The sequence below is a fragment of the Pristiophorus japonicus genome, chromosome 6, assembly GCF_044704955.1.
Source record: "Pristiophorus japonicus isolate sPriJap1 chromosome 6, sPriJap1.hap1, whole genome shotgun sequence".
NCBI classification, from domain to species: domain Eukaryota; kingdom Metazoa; phylum Chordata; class Chondrichthyes; family Pristiophoridae; genus Pristiophorus; species Pristiophorus japonicus.
The window spans coordinates 144496497-144519260 of NC_091982.1; the positions used below are offsets into that span (position 1 = coordinate 144496497).

At 42.4% G+C, this 22764-nt stretch overlaps 2 protein-coding genes and 1 non-coding gene across 5 annotated transcripts in view; 2 read left to right on the forward strand and 1 right to left on the reverse strand.

Moving 5' to 3' along the window:
- Positions 1-22764, reverse strand: part of mterf4 (mitochondrial transcription termination factor 4) — a 96184-nt gene that overhangs the window by 37627 nt on the left and 35793 nt on the right. The gene's annotated exons all lie outside the window — the stretch shown is intronic.
- The window catches only part of pask (PAS domain containing serine/threonine kinase), a 58335-nt gene that overhangs the window by 13197 nt on the left and 22374 nt on the right, over positions 1-22764 (forward strand). For all 3 annotated transcript variants that reach the window (XM_070883248.1, XM_070883250.1, XM_070883249.1), the window contains exons 7-11: positions 2910-3051; positions 5177-5364; positions 8677-8848; positions 15118-15210; positions 18938-19109. In XM_070883248.1, coding sequence (XP_070739349.1) covers positions 2910-3051; positions 5177-5364; positions 8677-8848; positions 15118-15210; positions 18938-19109 — 767 coding nt within the window. The remainder of the gene's footprint in view (positions 1-2909; positions 3052-5176; positions 5365-8676; positions 8849-15117; positions 15211-18937; positions 19110-22764) is intronic.
- Positions 13094-13166, forward strand: trnak-uuu (transfer RNA lysine (anticodon UUU)). The gene has a single exon. It is a non-coding gene; the product is annotated as a tRNA-Lys (tRNA).

Genomic DNA, 22764 nt, shown 5'->3' on the forward strand with positions numbered 1-22764 from the left:
GCCTCATAGCATCCTCCTCGCAGCTCACACTGCCACCCAACTTAGTGTCATCTGCAAATTTGGAGATACTACATTTAATCCCCTTGTCTAAATCATTAATGTACAGTGTAAACAGCTGGGGCCCCAGCACAGAACCTTGCGGTACCCCACTAGTCACTGCCTGCCATTCTGAAAAGTCCCCATTTACTCCTACTCTTTGCTTCCTGTCTGACAACCAGTTCTCAATCCATGTCAGCACACTACCCCCAATCCCATGTGCTTTAACTTTGCACATTAATCTCTTGTGTGGGACCTTGTCGAAAGCCTTCTGAAAGTCCAAATATACTACATCAACTGGTTCTCCCTTGTCCACTCTACTGGAAACATCCTCAAAAAATTCCAGAAGATTTGTCAAGCATGATTTCCCTTTCACAAATCCATGCTGACTTGGACCTATCATGTCAGCTCTTTCCAAATGCACTGCTATGACATCCTTAATAATTGATTCCATCATTTTACCCACTACCGATGTCAGGCTGACCGGTCTATAATTCCCTTTTTTTCTCTCTCCCTCCTTTTTTAAAAAGTGGGGTTACATTGGCTACCCTCCACTCCATAGGAACTGATCCAGAGTCAATGGAATGTTGGAAAATGACTGTCAATGCATCCGTTATTTCCAAGGCCACCTCCTTAAGTACTCTGGGATGCAGTCCATCAGGCCCTGGGGATTTATCGGCCTTCAATCCCATCAATTTCCCCAACACAATTTCCCGACTAATAAGGATTTCCCTCAGTTCCTCCTCCTTACTAGACCCTCTGACCCCTTTTATATCCGGAAGGTTGTTTGTGTCCTCCTTCGTGAATACCGAACCAAAGTACTTGTTCAATTGGTCCGCCATTTCTTTGTTCCCTGTTATGACTTCCCCTGATTCTGACTGCAGGGGACCTACGTTTGTCTTTACTAACCTTTTTCTCTCTTCATATCTATAGAAGCTTTTGCAGTCCATTTTAATGTTCCCTGCAAGCTTGTTCTCGTACTCCATTTTCCCTGCCCTAATCAAACCCTTTGTCCTCCTGCTGAGTTCTAAATTTCTCCCAGTCCCTGGGTTTGCTGCTATTTCTGGCCAATTTGTATGCCACTTCCTTGGTTTTAATACTATCCTTGATTTCCCTTGATAGCCACAGTTGAACCACCTTCCCTTTTTTTATTTTTACGCCAGACAGGAATGTACAATTGTTGTAGTTCATCCATGCGGTCTCGAAATGTCTGCCATTGCCCATCCACAGTCAACCCCTTAAGTATCATTCGCCAATCTATCCTAGCCAATTCACGCCTCATACCTTCAAAGTTCGCCTTCTTTAAGTTCTGGACCATGGTCTCTGAATTAACTGTTTCATTCTCCGTCCTAATGCAGAATTCCACCATATTATGGTCACTCTTCCCCAAGGGGCCTCGCACAATGAGATTGCTAATTAATCCTCTCATTACACAACACCCAGTCTAAGATGGCCTCCCGCCTAGTTGGTTCCTCGACATATTGGTCTAGAAAACCATCCCTTATGCACTCTTGGAAATCCTCCTCCACCGTATTGCTTCCAGTTTGGTTAGCCCAATCGATGTGCATATTAAAGTCATCCATTATAACTGCTGCACCTTTATTGCATGCACCCCTAATTTCCTGTTTGATGCCCTCCCCAACATCACTACTACTGTTTGGAAGTCTGTACACAACTCCCACTAACGTTTTTTGCCCTTTGGTGTTCTGCAGCTCTACCCATATAGATTCCACATCATCCAAGCTAATGTCCTTCCTAACTATTGCATTAATCTCCTCCTTAACTAGCAATGCTACCCCACCTCCTTTTCCTTTTATTCTATCCTTCCTGAATGTTGAATACCCATGGATGTTGAGTTCCCAGCCCTGATCATCCTGGAGCCACGTCTCTGTAATCCTAATCACATCATATTTGTTAACACCTATTTGCACAATATTCTTTGACTTTCGAAGAATAACACTAGACTAGAATGGGATTTAAGCTTCAACTATTACTCACATGTATTCAGTTTAAAAAGAATATGACAGTAGCCATGACACAACATAGATTTTACAGTAGTTATTAATCATAAAACCATCTTGAGTAAGTAGAAAATGACATAGTCATGACTATATGTTTTGGTTGGGGGGGGGGTGTGGCCCCACCAATGTTCCCCCTAATATTTTTTTTTTGGCGGGGGGGACCTTTTTAACGGGATGGGCAGCCCATTCACATACTTAACATTGAAAAGGCCAGTCCCGGGCCGCACAGGACTAGCAGAGCTGCATGGCCGCGCAGTTTGGAGGGAACATTGGCAATGTCTGCACAAAACTGTATTTTTACATGGCTTTGCTTTTCCTTTTCTCATTGTCCAGGGAAGCTATCTGGTCTATTCCACTCATTCAGGGAGACTCTGATTTGAACCAAACAGGCTGAGAAATACTTTCCAGAAAACAACCGAGACCAATGTTTAAATAACTTGCAGCTCGTTTCAATTCCACAATGAAACTTGTATTTAACCAAATCCCATAAGATGTTTGTATTTGAATTGAATGTCTTGTTCTCTCCCTTGGACACCTGGCAGAGACAAAAATCTTCAACATTTTATTAAAATAAACCGGGGCATGTTTTTCTGTGCATGAGCAGTGTTTTATGCACCGTGACAATTGAAGTCAGTACCAAACTAACTCTTGGACAGAACTGCTTCATTTTTGTCACAGCTGTGAGAGATCAACTTGTATTTCATAAAAATTACCAAAATGGGGCAATAGAACAACGGTTTAAGTGTCAATGGCTGAAAGCGGCAGGGTTAGGCGGCACAGTTACTTCAGAAATGGATGATAAGTGCTTGCTAGGTGTTTTGTTCACGTTCTACAATTTGCCTCCTCTTTCAGAACTTGAAAATTCAGCGTGCAGCTGGCAGAGCAAAAGACGGCACTACTTTTCCTCTCAGTATTAAACTCAGCATTAAAGACCTGAAGGATCAAAGCACTGAGGGTCATCATCAGATTGAGCCACCAGATCTCGGTTATCCAGGTATGGTATTTGTCTTTCCTGTCTGCACCATGTTTTGCAGTCTTAATATACCTTTTAAAAGAAAACCTAGATGGGAACGATTGATGAGCAAAGCCTCCAGTGGCCATGATGTGTGTTCAAGTTAGTTGCTGTCGAAGTGGCATTGTATTTCAAGGATGAAGAAATTTGGTAGTGCCCCATTTGGGGGCAGTAACCGAGGCAGTCGAAGTCCTGCCCTGGCCGCGAAATTGAGGTTACCGCCCCAAAGAGGAAATGGAGCGCAATGTCGGGCACTCCACTTCCCCTCGGGCAGGACCAGGGCGGTAAGCGTGCAAACTTTCCAGCACTACGTGGATCGCCGCGTAGCACTGGCACAAGCACCAGGCCCTCCAGTTCCATTAAAGGGGAGGGCACCCTATGAGCTCTGCAGTGGGGCGAGGGGGCACCACTACGCCACTAGGGAACGGGATGCCGAGCTGAACCATTGTGGCATGGACCCCGCAAAATCATAAAGGAAAGGCCGGACTGGTAAGTCGTCAAAAAAAAATGGCAGCACGCACCTCCCCTTTACTTTTCACCCCGCAAGCGGGGTGCGGCCCGGTTCGCGACCTGTGAGGCTGGCGTGAACATCACTCGCCGGTGGCCTCACGGGCGGTACCCAATTTCTGCTCCAAGGTGAAAACTGATCGTTGCACACAGCGGCCCAAGACACTAGTGGCTGGAGCGGTGCACTGTCGATTTCTGCCTCCACTAACACCCGTGCAATTTCACAGGATACATTAGCACAACCCACCCCGGGCGAGAAATCCTTCGCGTCCCCTTAACAGGAGGCGCAAACTATGCAAATTTCTCCCCCACTGATTTTATTTTTGAAGTTGCTCAAGTAGAAATTTTGCCAAAAAGCAAAAACGGCAAACACTGGAAATCTGAAACAAAGCCAAAAATGCTGGAACAGTCAGCAAGTCAGTGTCTGTGGAGCAAACAGGTGAGTTACCTTCCCTGGTGTACACCCTTCCTTCGATCTCTAGAAATTGTGCTAACAACACAATTTCAAGTCGTGACAAACCCAGCAATATAAGTTGCATCTGGCTGGAGGCTTTATCCTATCAAATGTTCTTTCCAGTTTATGCTTGTAAAGAGGCATTTGCTTTGAATTTAGATTCCTGGTGGTTCTGTGTTTGCTGTAAACAGCTCCTGATTGAAAGTTTATTATTTTTCCCTCTTTCACCAATCAGATCACAGATCACAGAACTAAAGACCAATCCGATGCTGGAACTACTATCCGATCCCAGAACCATCTCATTTGCGACTGATCCAATGTCGCAAAAATATTCTCTCTGGCTTTTGGTAACGGAATAGTTTCTCACCCATATCATGGTACCCCTGAAAATAAATATTATAACTCACCAGATGGAAAAATCTTCGGCTTCACATTCCTTCCAACCACACCCTGTCCTTGTTAATCCTCTCTACTCCTATTGTGTCCCCTAACCACAGTTTTCCCACCACTATTGACCCCTTCCCCCTTGTTTGATTCCTCCCTGCTCAGTATTGTGACCAATATTTTGGTGCCCTGTTGCCTAACCCCTTGCTGACTCACTTTCTCCCAATCCCATTTGCTCTCCCCAAACCCCTCTTCCTCCACTCCCTATTACTGGAGTATTTTTCTTGCCCCCTCCCCCATGCACATCCACTGTCAGTAAGTGAAACCATGAGATGCACAGTAAAGATCTCTCCCCTCTGCACCAACAATGTACCTCAATCACAGCCTCTAAAGAGGACTAGCCACTGCAGCAATGTGAACTTTTCCACTTCTCAACAACAACCATTCACTCTGAATGAAATTGTCAATTCAGGATCGAATTGTGGTCAGTTTTTGTAGCCTTGCACTCTGAGAACAGGATTGAAAGTGTTCCCGGTTCAATTCACTTGTCATGTTACACCAGAGAGAATGCATTTCCTTCACAGTAACAGAAAGCAGATGCTGCAGCAATACAGTCAGAACTGTACTGAATAGACTGGTGCATTTTGTCCTGAGTTTGGATGCTTTGACACTGATTTGTTGGATCCTCAAATACTTTTATATAAATGATTTTGTGGTACAAATGTACTTTTTAATGACCGCTTGCTTTATTCTTTTTCCAAGCTGAACCTGAGGAAGATGATGTGAATCTGGCAATCAAGGGCACTGAGGTGGTTTTCTCCGGAGTTGTGTGGGTTTTCACCACCATCAGTGGGCTGATCACTCTTCTGCCAAATGGAGCAATCCACAGTTTGAATAACAACTTTGCTCTGATGTTATTTGGCTATGAGAAAACAGAGTTACTGGGCAAGGTAAGGTTGTGAATGGCTGTTGGCTTAGTGAGGCATGTATGGACCAGTATCAGAAATTACAGCATTGGAGGCCACTTGGCCAATCATACTTATGCTAGCTCTTGACCTGGAACAATCTCTCATTCCCTTGCCCTTGTACCCTTTTTTTAAAAATTCTTTTCAGATATTTATTCAATTCCCTTTTAAATGACAGTCTCAGCTTCAATGGCTACTTGTGGTAATAAACCTCTGTGAAAGTATTTTCCGACCTCCCCTTTTGTTCTTCTAATGATCCTCCGTCTGTCACTTTATAACTTCGCTTTCATCATTTAACTTCTCAAAACCGCTCATAATTTTGAAACTCCTATTAAATTCCCGTTTAATTTTCTACGTCTGTGAAAAAGCTCCAATTTCTTTCGGCCTTTCTTCATAACAGTAACCGTGCATTCCTGGTATTCTAGTGAATCTTACCTTTTCATGACTAATATGCCCAGAACTGCAGGCAATATTCCAACTGTGGCCAACATTTTGTACCAATTCAACGTGATTTCCTTTTCTATTCAACTCCACAATGTATGAAGCCTAAAATCCTATTTGCCTTCTGTAATGTATATAATGACTCAAGACTTGTTACTGTAAGCTCACTCGGGTGCAAACCTAGTTCAACTTTATTCGCGCCCAAAGTGCGCACGTGACATGGTACTCACTCTTGTATACCAGGGCATGCACGTACAGCCTGATGACCTCCGACAGTGGTGCCCCCTGGTGTCTAGTGACCCCAAGCATCAATACATAACACCTTCCTACGTCCTTTTCTACCAACACTCCCAAATGGTGTTTATGATCTCTCGTGCATTTCTCATGGTAAGTCAGATTCTCCTCATTCCACATCATCGCGGCGATCCCTTGGAGAACAGTGTGATGTAGTGGAAGGATTCACAGTCTGTCCGGCTGCGACATGAATGCTCCTTCTGCGACTGTAACCACCTTCATACCAGTTGATAGTGGTTAGTCTTATACAGCGGGAGGGGGTTTGTGGGCTCTCCCAACCCACCGGACATGACGATCCCGATGGGTGTCTACCCGAATTCGGAGCCAGAGCTCCAGTCTCCACTGGCCAGGACTGTCGAACCCTGCACCTTCTGACTCAGCGGGCAGTACTATCACTGAACCAAAGGCTTGCTCCCTTGGCAAGTTAGATGATTTATAATGCTTGGACCACATAATGCACAATGTATTACTCTGTTGCTACAATGGACAATTTAAGTGGCCTGCCATTAACTCCTGTAAATAAACACTACCTGAAAGCATTCTGTGTTTAATTGCTATTTGTAAAAAAAGGTTAATAAGTGAGTGTGCAAACATTTGGCAGATGGAGTATAATGTGAGATTATCCACACTTTGGCAGAAATAATAGAAAAGCAAATTATAATTTAAAGGAAGAAAGATTGCAAACTGCTGCAGTACAGAGAGACCTGGGGGTCCTTGTGCATGAAACACAAAAAGTGAGTATGCAGGTACAGCAAGTAATCAAGAATGGAATGGAATGTTGGCCTTTATTGCAAGGGGGATAGAGTATAAAAGCAGAGAAGTCCTGCTACAACTGTACAGGGTATTGGTGAGGCCACACCTGGAATACTGCGTACAGTTTTGGTCTCCATATTTAAGGAAGGATATACTTGTATTGGAGGCAGTTCAGAGAAGGTTTACTAGGTTGATTCTGGAGATGAGCGGGTTGACTTGTGAAGATAGGTTTGGCCTATAGACATTGGAGTTCAGAAGATGATATTGAAACATAAGATAATGAGGGGACAGGACAAGGTGGATGCAGAGAGGATATTTCCACTCCTAGGGGAAACTAAAACGAGGGGACATAGTCTACGCATAAGGGGTCGCCCATTTAAAACTGAGAGGAGGAAAAATTTCTTCGCTCAGAGGGTTGTAAATCTGGAATTCTCTGCCCCAGAGGGCTGTGGAGGCTGGGTCATTGAATATATTTAAGGGAGAGATAGTGCTCAAAAATCTGTCTTAAGTGAGTAAAGGGTTATGGGGAACTGGTGGGGAAGTGGAACTGAGTCCATGATCAGATCAGCCATGATCTTATTGAATGGCGAAGCAGGCTCGAGAGGCCAAATGACCGACTCCTGCTCCTATTATGTTATTATTATCTATCAACATCATAGGCAGTCCCTCGGGGTTGAAGATGACTTGCTTCCACGCTAAAAATTAGTACTTGGGTGACAAACTCATTTTAAATGATGATAAAATGCATGTGCGTGAATTCTTTTAACGTGGAGTGGCCATTGCACACCAGCCACCACACGGGCTTGACTGAGCAAGGTCTTGGTCCAGTGGCAAGGGGATTCAAAACAATTGGAGACCTGGATCCGCTGCATATGCCAATACATACACACAAACCTGAACATACTCCTACTGTCCTCCTTCCCACAGGCCCTCCATGTGGAATTAAGTGTGGAGCAGAGGTCGGTCTTTGTCTATCCATTCATTCTCACTTACCCTATCTTTTATCCCTTTATTGGGTTTCCTTTCTTTCTGATTTCACTTTCTCTGAGGGGGGTGGTTGTGTATGCGGGACTAATGCTGACCGACGCACAAGTTGGCCTGAAAAATGATACTTGGGTTGCAGATGCACAGAGTGGCTCAAATATCAGCAGGGAAGACCCAGCTGGAAGATCTTGCCTTGGGGAATGGAGCAAAAGGCAAGCTGGAGACCCTGATGGAGGGATCTGCAATAATGGCAGGCAAAACAGCAATATTTAGTAAATCAAGCAAGATCAGTGGGTTTATTATGAGGGGCGTTAACATTTTGTCAGCTTATGATTGGCTCAAAATATACACTAACTAAAAAGCAAGCAGTGTTCATGGTCAATGGACACCTTCCCCTGTCTGCAAGCACATAACTTTTTGACTATTAATGTTGTGGCTGTGCTGCAGAGGTATCTTGTCTGAAATATTCCTGTGACTTCACTATAACCAAATAATCACCTTGGTATTCACTGAGGGGCATCACCAGGGAATTATTTTATAGCTCTGATTTTTAAATTCCAGGAGAATTATGAATCTCCTGTTCCAACTCTTCTGTCTTGAAGGTTTCTGCTTTGAGACCGGACTCTTTGAATATTAATCTACAAATATTGAACAGATTTGCCTGAAATGTTTTAATCTACTTTAACACCGTTGAATGGGTTAATATTTCCGTCAATAAAGTAGTCTCCAGGATGTTGTTTTTGTACATGAATATTTAAAGAATCTGATAATGCATTCATCTTTTAGATTGGGTTGTTCTGAGATGGGAGTATTTTTATTTTCTAGAACATTACATTTCTAATTCCTGGTTTCTATGACTACATGGATCCGATTGATGACAGCTTTCTCCCATCACCACCCCTGGATGATGATGCCGATGAGGTAGAGGTGTGTCGTAATGACGAGGCGAGTGAAGGAGGGTGCCATAGTTACACCTTGCTATCTGACCATGTGGAGGGTATGTTAAACATTACTATAGGAATTCTTCATTTGCCTTCACTTCTGTCTAGTTCTGATAGTGCTAGCACCTGCCCTGCTCCTGCTTCGCTGCTGTAGTTAGCGCAGTAGCTGTAATGCAAAATAGATGTAGAAGAGAAAAGGCACCAGCAGTAATGATCTAAATTGAGTTTTTTTTTGTAAAACTAATGAGAAAATGGCAACGTATTCCAGACAGATTAATGAATAAACTCTTGATGCTTTTTAAGGATTTTAAGTAAACTGATCTTCAGGTCTCCATCATAAACTTTAGTTTGGACTCCAAGCCAATAGCTGTTCGGAAACAAGCCTCCTTAATAGATTAAAAGTGTAACCTTTACTGAACCATTTATCTTAAGCCTATACTATTGAGGTAGTGTGTACTGAGCCTGATGTGGGACAGCATCGGGTCTTCAGAATCCCGAGGAAAGAAATCTTTAGCACATCTCAAGCAGGATGTAATGAAGGATTTAAAACCAGCCCAACAGTTTCTTAGGACTAAGGTTTGACTTTCCAAGAGTTGCTGTTATCAGAAATGTCCTCACTGCATGTATTGTTATTGCTGTCAGTTATGTACCAATTGCAGAAGGACCTACAATGTGTAATCTTGATGTGTATACTTGATCTTTAGGCCCAATGTTTTACTGTGAATTTTTATAATTGGACCCATTGATTTATAATTCAAATTCCATTTTTATTTCTTTGGAATAAGCGATTTTTCCTATGTTTTCAGGATTGTATTCTGATTTCATCCATTGCTCTGTGAAAATTACATTTTAGTGGCCTGCTTGCAGATGAATAAACAGCATGCTCCATAGAGGGGCATTGTGTGAAACATGTTTGACAACTTGCAGTGAGGCAGCTAGCAAAGTGGCCATGAGCAGTTCTAGTAATTTCTACTAGTTGGTTAGATCCCGAGGAGGGGAGGGAAGACATGGGGCTAGAGTTATCGGCATTCACAGCCAGCTGGTAGAAGATTGTTTTCAGGTGTTAAACATTTTGGGAGAAGACAAGTATGTGTGATTTATAAAGATGCAGCAATATTAATTCCTGAACTGCTTGGGATTATCTCCATTGCTGATTATTTGCCCCAGCCAGCTTTAAACTGCTGTTGAAACTTTTTCAAGTGCCCATCACATCAAATACTAACTGTGAGGAATTACAAGAGACTAGCTTGTTACAAGCAGTAGAAGGACATGGACGTAGTAAGATGGGAGAGGGATCTACAAGAAACATAACCAGGTAAAGCGAGCATAGGAAAGAATAAAGTAAGGGAGGGCATTGATGGCAAGGGAATAAATAGTTATAGAACAGGAGTCTAAAAAGATGGTTAAACATAGTGAGAGGAGTTAAACTGAGTTAAACTGTCTGTACAGCAATGCACAGTGTCTAATAAAACGGGAGCTGGAGGCAATCATGCGTTGTGAGGAACTAGACATAGTAGGATTACTGAGACATGGCTACAGAAAAATCAGGACTGGGAATTAAACATTGCAGGGTATAATATAGTCAGAAAAGATAGAGGGGGAAAAAGGTGAAGTAGAGTAGCTGTACTTAGGGATAGCATAATGGCAGTACAAAAAAGTGACTCGACTAAGACAAAAATAGAATCCATATGGATAGATAAAAGATATAAAGGATCAATCATTAATAGGTGTAGTCTACAGACCACCTAATAGTGGAAGAGAGATGGAGGAAGAAATATGCAAACAAATTAGGGAAATGATAAAAATGAAATTACCCAGGATTATTATTCTAACTACAAGATATTAATCGGACAGAAGGGAATGGAGTTCCTACATTGTGTATAGGACTCCTTTCTAACCCAATATGTAAAAAGCCTAACAAGGGAGGATTTGCTATTGGTTCTAGTAATGGAGATTAAACCAGAGCAGATAAGAGAAGTAAAAGTAGGGGAATATCGAGGCATTAGTGACCATGATATAATATGATAATTGAGAAGGACATAATTATGATGAACCAGGATAATAGATTGGAGAAAAGCTGATTTTGAGGGGCTGAGAATAGAACTTGGGGAAAATGAAATGGCAACAATATTGGCAAACAACGATTTAAAATAGCAATGGGAAACATTTAAAACTGTGTTCAACAGAGTGCAAGAACAATATATTCCGCTAAAAGGAAAGAACAAACTAAACACGAATGAGACTCCATGGATGGAGAAAGCCATAAGTGAACAATTGAGGGTAAGGAAAGAGGCATAATTGAGTACATTGACAGCAGGGGAGTGCACGATAAGGGAGAATATAAAGAGATTAGGAAAGAAGTCAAAATATCAATTCAAAGAGGAACTATGATGACTTATCAAGGAACATAACACATAATAAAATATTTTACAGGCTCATCAATTTTTTAAAAAAAGGAAGGTTGGGATGGAAATAGGGCCATTAAGGAATAGACTGGATAATATCACAGGTAATGATAGAGATGGCAGAAAAATTAAATAATTTGTCTTCAATATTTACCAGGGAGATAGAACAGGTGGACATAACCTTGGATGACAAGGTTAGTAATGAGAAGTCCCTCTTTAAAAAATGTTTTAAATGGAATATATTAAATAAACTCCTGGTCTGGATGGATTGCATCCATGCATTTTTTATTTAAATCTAGGAAAGAGATCATCATAGGCAGTCCCTCTGAATCAAGGAAGACTTGCTTCCACTTTTAACATGAGTTCTTGGGTGACTGTACAGTGTAATACGAGAACCACAGTCTCTGTCACAGGTGGGGCAAATAGTCGTCGAGGGAAGGGGTGGGTGGAACTGGTTTGCTGCACACTCCGCTGTCTGCGCTTGATTTCTGCATGTTCTTGGCGACGAGACTCTAGGTGCTTAGCACCCTCCCGGATGCGCTTCCTCCACTTGGGGCGGTCTTTGGCCAGGGTCTCCCAGGTGTCGGTGGGGGTGTTGCACTTTATCAGGGAGGCTTTGAGGGTGTCCTTGTAATGTTTCTGCTGCCCACCTTGGGCTCCTTTGCCGTGAAGGAGTTCAGAGTAGAGCGCTTGCTTTGTGAGTCTCGTGTCTGGTCTGCAAACTGTGGCCTGCCCAGCAGAGCTGATCAAGTGTGGTCAGTGCTTCGATGCTGGGGATGTTGGCCTGGTCGAGGACACTAATGTTGCGTCTGTCCTCCCAGGGGATTTGTAGGATCTTGTGGAGACATCGTTGGTGGTATTTCTCCAGCGACTTGGTGTCCACTGTACAGGCCCTCAACTGCCACCAAGCTCATGTTCTACAGGGCTGTAGTAATACCTGTCCTCCTATAGGGAAGAGATACTCTAAACATTTAATAATTTGTTGGAAAAAGGTGTGCCAGAGGACTGGTGGATAGCTAACGTAATGCCTATATTTAAGAAGAGGGATAGAACATGTCCGGGGAATTATAGACTAATGGCATCCTAACTAAAGGTGAAAATAGAAGAACATCTGGAAACCCAAAATATAGTAATGAATAGTCAGTATGGATTTCAAAAGGGAAAGTCTTGCTTGGCCAACATTGAAGCTTTGGAAGAGGTAACTGGGAGTAGACCAGGGCAATGCAGTAGATGTCAAAAGACCTTCGATAAGGTACCCCATAATAGACTGAACAAGGTCAAAACATGCAGTCGGGAAAGTAGCAGAATGGATAGCTAGCTGGCTTCAAGACAGAAAGCAGAGAGTAGGGGTAAATGGTAGCTATTCACAGTGGCAGAAGGTGGGTAGTGGTGTTCCACAAGGATCAGTGCTGGGACCACTGTTGTTCACAATTTATATTAACGATTTAGGATTTGGAATCAAACACAACTTTTTTAAATTTATGGATGACACCAAATTGGATTGTAAATACTGAGGAGGACTGCAACAAATTACAGGAGGACATTAATAAACTTGCAGAATGGACATATAATTAGCAAATGAAGTTCAACACAGATAAATGTGATGTAATACATTTTGGTCGGAAGAATCGGGAGGTCATTTATTACTGGGAGGGTGCAAGTCTAGGTAGGGTAGAGGAACACAGGGACCTTGGAGTACAAACACCCCAATCACAAACTTGTGACACAGATTAGCAAGGACATAAACTCTAGTGCTTGGTTTGCTTTTTTAATTTCTAGAGGGATTGAAAAGTAGGGCAGTAATGCCAAACCTGTATCGAACCTTGGTTAGACCACACTTGGAGTACTATTTACTGTTTTGGTCGCCATGTTATAAAAAGGATATTGATAAGAAGAGCCTGGATAGCTCAGTCGGTAGAGCATCAGACTTTTAATCTGAGGGTCCAGAGTTCAAGTCCCTGTTCGGGCGTTCCTTTTCAGCCATGATCATATTGAATGGTGGTGCAGGCTCGAAGGGCCGAATGGCCTACTCCTGCACTTATTTTCTATGAGGCACTGGAGAGGGTGCAGAGAAGATTTCCAAGGATGATACCAGAAATATGGATGTATACATATCTGGAAAGGATGAACAGGCTGGGTCTCTTTTTTTTTTCCTCAAAGAAAGGTTGAGGTGTGACCTAATAGAGGTCTTTAAAACTGTGAGAGGTTTTGATCGAGTGGATACAGAGAGAATGTTTCTACGTTGTGAAGAGCATAACTAGAGGCCATCAATATAAGATAGTCACCAAGAAATCCAATAGGGAATTCAGAAGAAACTTCTTTACCCAAAGAATGGTGAGAATGTGGCACGCGCTCCCACAGGGAGTGATTGAAGCGAATAGTATCGTTGCATTTAAGGCGAAGCTAGACAAGCATGTGAGGGAGAAGGGAATAGAGGGTTATGCTGATTGATTTAGATGAGAGGAGGCTCGAGTGGAGCATAAACACCGGCATGGACTGGTTACATAGATTTTGAATTTAGAAGCAATTATAACAACATGAATAACCATCAGCAAGGTTGACCACTCCAAGATCTTTGCCAGTATATGGAGTGAGGAGTGTTCTGATGACCAATCTGAAAACTACAGTCAGCTTTGCCTATTCCTAATTACCCTGAGGGCATTAAGTGTAAACTGGAGACTCATGTAGGTCAGACTGGGTAGGGGGCAGATTCCCTTTTGTGAAAGGCATGAGTGAACCAGTTGCGATTTTTGCAACATTCTAGTAACTGTCCTGGTCGCTTCTGGTGTTAACCCAAAAATGATCAAATTTATTGAATTTAATTTTTCAACTTGAAATGGTGGGATTTGAACTCCAGATCACTGAGCAGGCTCCAAGGGCAGTCTGTTGACTGCACTAAAATTCTCCGAGTTTGTTGACTTAACATTTCTACCCCACCAGAATAGTTCATCCTACAAGAGCACAGCCTTTTTTATTATAAGCGCTTAAGAAATTTTATTAACATTGTTGCTTAGTTTACCATGTTATGATGCTGCTGTATTTCATTAAAACTCATCCTTTGGTATAATAAACATGTCTGAGGTCTCCAAGTTTTTATAGCAAGGTTATATGTTAATGGCCAAGTACTGGGTAAATTGCAGCACTGTAAAGATCAGACAATGTCGAATCAAACCTGTTCTATAACAAAGCAGCAATATTTCCATTAGAATCTGGGGCCTGAATGCACTTGAGCACAGAATTGCCTTTAAGAAGATTACTCTCAACAAAGAAGCTGAATTGATTAGTGCATGATTAGGGGAAAAATAGTCAGACATGAATGAATTATATAAAAGTTCCTGTAGTATTTTGTGGTGCAAACCATACCACTGGATTCCTTTTGGGAGCATGTTAAGGGTTAAGTGCTTTGAGTCTGGTCTGTGATCTGGTTTTGATCAGACAGGATTTCAGCAGCACAAATCTAAACTGCAGTTAGTCTCCAGTATGGAAATCGCTCTCTGATGCCAGAAATGTCTTTGTTCCTTTTTTGTATAATATATAGTTTTTATTTATATTTTTTTAGGGGGAGGAGGGGGGGGAAGTGAGAGAGAGTGCTGTTCTGGAATGTTTTACAAGAATGCTATTGTGGTGCTTTTTAGCTAGTTTATGTTGGTACTATTTTCTCCTGTTTCACACAATGAGAGCATGAGAGAATCTTCTACTGTGCAGTCACTGGGAATCTAAAGTAAGACTGAATATAAAATTCACAGTTAGTGTAAATATTCAGTGACCTGCCTGCTCGCATTGTTTTCAATAGGTGAATATTTGCTGTGGTTTGTAATACAAGTAGGAATGCTTTTATCTCTCACTAACTGGTGTTCTGTTTTCTCTTCTGTGGTACTTCTTTCTTTTGGTCTATTTCTTTGGGTTATGTTTGTGTTTAGATGACCAGCATGGTGCAGGTAGCATTAACCCACTGAGCAGTGACATCGAGATACCTAACCTACTCTCTATAGTATCTGCTACGATGAGGAAAGGTACAGTATGCCAAATGGGGGCGTGGGTGGTGTGTGTAACAGGCCATTTGAATGCATGTAGGAATTTGGGGAGGGGGGATAAATAAGCTGTGCTACACAGATTACTGCATTCAGATTCTGGATTGAAACCCGAGGATCTTGCTCCATTTTAAATTACAGTTTGGTCCAATAATTTTTAGAAAGATATTAAAACTCAATCCCACTTATAATTTCCATCTTACCACCCCCCCACCCCCCTACCCAAAATCAACTGCTAAAGTTGTAGGTGGTTCCAGAAAAAATGTATAATGTACATTTGTCAACCGTGGCTCAGTGACCACACTCTCGCCTGAGTAAGAAGGTTGTGGATTTAAGTCCACTCCAGAGACTTGAGAACAAATTCTAGGCTGACACTCCAGTGCAGTATCGAGGGAGTGCTACACTGTCCGAGGTGCCTTGTTTTGGATGAGACGTTAAACTGAGGTCCTGCCTGTCCCCTCAGCTAGGTGTAAAAGATCCCATGGTACTATTTGAAGAAAAACAGGAGTTCTCCCTGGTATCCTGGCCAATATTCCTCAACCAAAATTACTAAAAACACGAGGTGGTCATTATCACACTGCTTGTGGGACCTTGCAGCAAATTGGCTGCCCCATTTCCTACATTACAAGTGTGACTACACTTCAAAAAGTACCTTGTTGGCTGTATAGTGCTTTGGGATGTCCCTGTAGTCATAAGAACATAAGAAACAGGAGCAGGAGTAGGCCATTCAATGAGGTCATGGCTGATCTTCTACCTTAACTCCACTTGCCTGCATTATCCCCGTATCCCTCGATTTCCTTAATATCCAATAATCTATCCATCTCTGTCTTGAATATACTTAACAACTGGGTAGAAAATTCCAAAGATTCACAACTTTCTGAGTGAAGAAATTTCTCCCTCATCTCAGTCCTAAATGGCCGACCCCTTATTCTGAGACTGTGACCTCTGGTTCTAGACTTCCCAGCCAGGGGAAACATCCTTCCTGCATCTGCCCTGTAAGAATTTTGTATGGTTTAATGAGATCATCTCTCATTCTTCTAAACGCTAGAGAATATAGGCCGTGAAAGACGCTAGAGAAATGCAAGTTGTTCTTTCTTTCTTGGTTACAAAATAAATTGTACGCTCTGTACCCAAACAATGATGTGCATGCATAACATCCATAAATTGTGGAGTATGTTCGCGATACTGGGTCAGATTTGTTTCAGACTCGCCAGACTTTTGTTTAGCCATTGAAAGGAAAAGGCTATTGACTGGTGCTTCTTTCTCCTATATTGGCTATTTACATTGCCTTTAGAAATCAGCCTTACTAAAAATGTAGAAGTAAAGGTGTCAACCAGTGCTATTCCAGAAAGCTTCATCAATTGTCGTATGAGATGTCTTGTATTTGCTCATTTTAAATCTGAAGTTAGGTTCACTCTGGGTTCATCACCTCCGATGTTTCAACTTCTCTTGGGGCGGGGTGGGGGTTGGGGGGGGGGAAATGACCCTTTACACCCTATGGGGCTTGGAAAGGTGTTTTTTTTCCTCCTCCTCCTCCTCCTCGAAGGCTTTGACTCCACTTCTGGGATTGGGTAAAGAGGGTGCCCATTGCCTTCTGAACGCTATTCACCTAAAGGAGGCATTGCAGCAGTGTCTAATCCTGCCTTCACCAAATGCTTGCACAAGTGTTCTTCCAACAAGCATTGGATGCCATCAGGAGTAGGAAACCTGGCTATTTTCTCCCCTCCTAATCCAAACTAGGCGAGGCTAATGATGGTACTCAAATCATTGACCCAGCTGAGATCAGTTCTCAGCTCAGACTGGCCATGTAATAATCTGGGACCATCCTGGTCTATGGGGCGAGGGGATTCATCTAGTGCAACTTGTTCTCAAGCTAATTTCTGTCCAACACCATCCTGGGTTCTGACAAGTTCTGACAAACTTTTATTTGCAACCTTGTTTACCACCCCATCAGTCTACTCTTCATCAGCAAAGTGCTGGAAGGTGTCGTCAACAGTGCTATCAAGCGGCACTTACTCACCAATAACCTGCTCATTGATGCCCAGTTTGGGTTCCGCCAGGACCACTGGGCTCCAGACCTCATTACAGCCTTGGTCCAAATATGGTGAAGTGAAGTTGACATCAAGGCAGCATTTGAACAAGTGTGGCAACAGGGAGCCCTAGTAAAACTGAACTCGATGGGAATCGGGGAGGAAAACTCCTCCATTGGCTGGAGTCGTACCTAAAGCAAAAGATGGTTATGGTGGTTGGAGGTCAATCATCACAGCCCCAAGACATTGCTGTAGAAGTTCCTCAGGGCAGTGTCCTAGGCCCAAACATCTTCAGCTACTCCATCAACTTTTTATCATTTTGAGGAAAATATTTCTTTTGCCACTAAATCAAAGATTGACACTAAATTTAGCAGAGAAAGAAACTCTAAGGGATGAGTAATGCAGTGAGTGTCTACCTATTGGTAGTAGTGACCAGCTAGTAGTAATCTCATTTAATGGCATTGATGGTGCCCTGTGCATCTCCATTTTTGACCAGTAAAGCAGTCAGCAGTTGACAACTTTCTAATTAGTGTGCCTAGTCTTCTGGGACAATGTTGATCAGTTTCCCAAATTGTTTTGCCTTCAATGGTGTGACATTAAACAGCAGAAAGATATTTCAAGCTAGGTCCTAAAAAGCAAACTCGGCTCCCTATTAGCATTGTTAGGAAATGGCATGCTCTGTTGGGTAATGCTACAGAATGACACTTCTGCATTATGTAACTGCGGAAATTGAAAGAAAGACTTGGATTTATATAGTGCCTTTCATGACCACCGGATGTCTTTACAGCCAATGAAGTACTTTTGGAGTGTAATCATTGTAATGTAGGAAATGCAGCAGCCAATTTGCACACATACAAGCTCCCACAAACAGCAATGTGATAATGACCAGTTAATCTGTTTGTTTTTTTAAATGTTGTTTTGAGGTATAAATGTTGGCCAGGACATCGAAATAGCGCCATGGTATCTTTTACGTCCACTTGAAAGAGCAGATGGGCCTCTGTTTAACATCTCATCCAAAAGATAGCACCTCTGACAATGCAACGCTCCCAAAGCAAGTGCTCTACTCTGAGCTCCCTCACAGCAAACGAGCCAAAGGTGGACAGCGGAAACGCTACAAGGACACCCTCAAAGCCTCCCTGATAAAGTGTGACATTCCCACTGACACCTGGGAGTTCCTGACCCAAGACTGCCCTAAGTGGAGGAATTGCATCCGACAGGGCGCTGAGCACCTCGAATCTTAATGCCAAGAGCATGCAGAAATCAAGCGGAAAGAGCGTGCGGCAAACTAGTCCCACCCACCCAGCCCTTCCCTCAACGACTATCTGTCCCACCTGTGACAGAGTCTGTGGCTCTTGTATTGGACAACCCACAACCTTCTGACTCCAGAGGCGAGAGTGCTAGCCACTGAGCCACAGCTAACGCGTATTAGGAGGATATACAATTGCCCTGCCCTATAAATAAGAATATTTTTAACATGGAATAAGAAAACCAACCTAGGGACATAAAATAAGTACTTGATATTTGTAATCCTTGTATATTTATGCATTGAGTGTTTATGTATAGCTAATATAAGGAGAACTCCTTGTTTGCCAACCTTTTTATTAACTGATTGGGTAACTCTGTGTGCTATTAACCTGGAATCAAAGCTTAAGTGCTTACTCTCTTTCTTTCTAATTTAGATCCAAGCCCACTGCTTGCTGGAGATGCAGCTCTCGTACAGCAGGAAAGAACGAGATGTGGTACTGATCTGAGTGTCCCGATTTTTTCTGGAACCAGCTCCAGACTAGATAGTGATGGCAGCCTCCCATCAACCATGTCATCTCCCAAAGTCACCTCCACTCCTTTCAGCAGGTAAATGGACACAATGTGTGAGGAAAAACCTAAAAGCAGGGATTGAGAGACGCTAATTCCAGAATTAGTCAGTCATGCAAGATAAACTGTTGGTCACATTCTTCTGAACGACCTTGTCCTGACTCATGCACTGAGATATCATTTAGGGCCTTTTAATATCCACGATCTGTGTCCCTTAGAATTTGATCAATCTCATTTTTGTAGCTGTGCAGACTGGATGTAGATATGGCAAGTGACTTTACATTGGAGGGATATCGGTGCTACTTTTGACATCGAGTGTCAACAATCCCATGGCATGGGCTGTAAGTAGAGCAAAGCTCCCTCTACACTGTGGCCAAGACACCCTTTAAATCCCAAATCTTGAGTTTCTTATTAAAAGGAATAATCAAGCCGTGGGCTGCACCTTGAGGTGGTTTAATTATTTTATCTCCTGACATCTGTTTAGTAAAATGTTTAGCCACATTTTAAAAAAGCATGTGTAATTTCAGGTAATGTACTCTTGTATATAAAAAAGACCGATGTATTTTTGACGGTCCATTGAAGAGTGACCAAGAATTGAAAATTGTTGGTGTGGAAAAAATTACATTTGTTATTCGGGAAACTGCTGAGAAAGGACTTGACCTATATCTTCTAAAATGGTGAGATCTAATGTCGATGTATTTCAATGTTCAAACTTAAACTTGTGAGGATGTTGCCTGAACTGGAGAATTTTAGCTGAGAAGATTGGATAGGCTGGGGTCGTTTTCTTTGCAACAGGGGAGGCTGAAGGGAGACCTAATTGAGGTGTATAAAATTGAGGGGCCTGGATAGAGTGGATAGGAAGGACCTATTTCCCTTAGCAGAGGGGTCAACATTGATTGGAAGTAATTGGTAGGAGGTTTAGAGAGGATTTGAGGGGAAATTTCTTCACCCAAAGTATGGTGGGGGTCTGGAACTCATTGGCCTGAAAAGGAGGTAGAGGCAGAAGCCCTCACCGCATTTAAAAAGTACCTGGATGTGCACTTGAAGTGCCGTAACCTTCAGGGCTACGGACCTAGAGCTGGAAAGTGGGATTAGGCTGGGTAGTGCTGTCGGCCGGCGCAGACTTGATGGGCCAAATGGTCTGTGCTGTAAATTTCCATGATTCTAACCTGGTGATTATAGGATTACAGAAATTTAGTGAGTCTGAACTGGACTGAAATGAGTAGTTTTTCCACACTAATAGATACACTAAATAGGTTGTGAACACAAGTAGTTACAACTGTCAGTCAGCTCTACTTTTTATTTTTTTTTAAATTGAAAATAAGATGAAGCTAGAAAAGTAAGTATATGCTGATCAAATACTCCACTTAACATAGTGATTCCTTTTTTTCAGGATTGGCTGGAAAGTTAAGTTTTGTTACTATTGTCGATTTATAATGTTAAATTGATTTCTTGGCAATTTGCAGGATCAACTTGGTGTCGGGGACCAATTTCAGAGCTTTGCTTGTAGTTTTTAGGAGATTAAATAAGTGGAGTAGAGGTTACAATATGGTAAATTATGGATGGTCTGGGAAAGGAATGGACTGAGTGGCTTTCACCTGTCTTTATTTTGTTGTATTCATTTCAGCAGAGCGTCTGTACAGTATCTTGTTGTATCACCATTTTCCACACAAGCCTTACATTCGGTCTACTAAGCAAGACTATTGTGTATGATTAGTGTGCTGTGACATGCATTTACTGGAATCTGGGCCAGTGCTGTCTCAACTCATTTTGCACAGCTGGCAGAGACACTAAAATTGCTTGGATTCATTTCCAACTGTCAGAAATCAAAGGATTGTGTTTGACTCTCTCCACTCAACCCTATCTCTGGCCAATTTTGGAGGATGAGTTTATCTGTCATTTGTGTTCCTATCATTTATGTTTATATCTTCGTAATCTCTTTCAGCCTCTCAACCCCACGAGATGTCTGCGCTCCTCAAATTCTGCCCTCTTGAGCATCCCTGATTATAACTGCTCAACTATCAGTGGCCGTGCTTTCAGCTGCCTGGGCCCCAAGCTCTGGAACTCCCTCCCTAAACCTCTCCGCTTATCTATCCCTCTTTCCTCCTTTTAAGACGCTCCTTAAAACCTACCTCTTTAACCAAGCTTTTGGTCATTGCCATAATTTCTTGTGCGGCTCGGTATCAAATTTATCTGTTTTGTCTTACAATACTGCTGTGAAGCGCTTTGGGAAGTTTTGCTACTTTAAAACTTGGGACTACAGTGGGATGAGGACAGAGTTGGCTAAAGTAGACTGGGAACACAGACTAAACGGTGGCACAATTGAGGAACAGTGGAGGACTTTTAAGGAGCTCTTTCATAGTGCTCAACAAAAATATATTCCAGTGAAAAAGAAGGGCAGTAAGAGAAGGGATAACCAGCCGTGGATAACCAAGAAATAAAGGATAGTATCAAATTAAAAACCAATGCGTATAAGGTGGCCAAGGTGGGAAACTAGCAGATTGGGAAAATTTTAAACGACAGCAAAGAATGACAAAGAAAGCAATAAAGAAAGGAAAGATAATTATGAAAGTAAACTTGCGCAAAACATAAAAACAGATAGTAAAAGCTTTGACTGATATATAAAACGGAAGAGAGTGACTAAAGTAAATGTTGGTCCCTTAGAAGATGAGAAGGGGAATTTAATAATGGGAAATGTGGAAATGGCTGAGACCTTATACAATTAATTTGCTTCGGTCTTCACAGTGGAAGACACAAAAACCATGCCAAAAATTGCTGGTCACGGGAATGTGGGAAGGGAGGACCTTGAGACAATCACTATCACTAGGGGGGTAGTGCTGGACAGACTAATGGGACTGAAGGTAGACAAGTCCCCTGGTCCTGATGAAATGCATCCCAGGGTATTAAAAGAGATGGCGGAAGTTACAGCAGATGCATTCGTTATAATCTACCAAAATTCTCTGGTCTCTGGGGAGGTACCAGTGGATTGGAAAGCAGCAAATGTAACGCCTCTGTTTTTTTTTAAAAAAGGGGGCAGACAAAAGGCAGGTAACTATAGGCCAGTTAGTTTAACATCTGTAGTGGGGAAAATGCTTGAAGCTATCATTAAGGAAGAAATAGCGGGACATCTGGATTGGAATAGTGCAATCAAGCAGACGCAACATGGATTCATGAAGGGGAAATCATGTTTAACTAATTTACTGGAATTCTTTGAGGATATAACGAGCATAGTGGATAGAGGTGTACCGATGGATGTGGTGTATTTAGATTTCCAAAAGGCATTCGATAAGGTGCCACACAAAAGGTTACTGCAGAAGATAAAGGTATGCGGAATCAGAGGAAATGTATTAGCGTGGATAGAGAATTGGCTGGCTAACAGAAAGCAGAGAGTCGGGATAAATGGATCCTTTTCGGTTTGGAAATCCGTGTTAGTGGTGTGCCACAGGGATCGGTGCTGGGACCACAACTGTTTACAATATACATAGATGACCTGGAAGAGGGGACAGAGTGTAGTGTAACAAAATTTGCAGATGACACAAAGATTAGTGGGAAAGCGGGTTGTATAGAGGACACCGAGAGGCTGCAAAGAGATTTAGATAGGTTAAGCGAATGGGCGAAGGTTTGGCAGATGGAATACAATGTCGGAAAATGTGAGGTCATCCACCTGGGGGGGGGGGGGGGGGGGGGGGAGAAA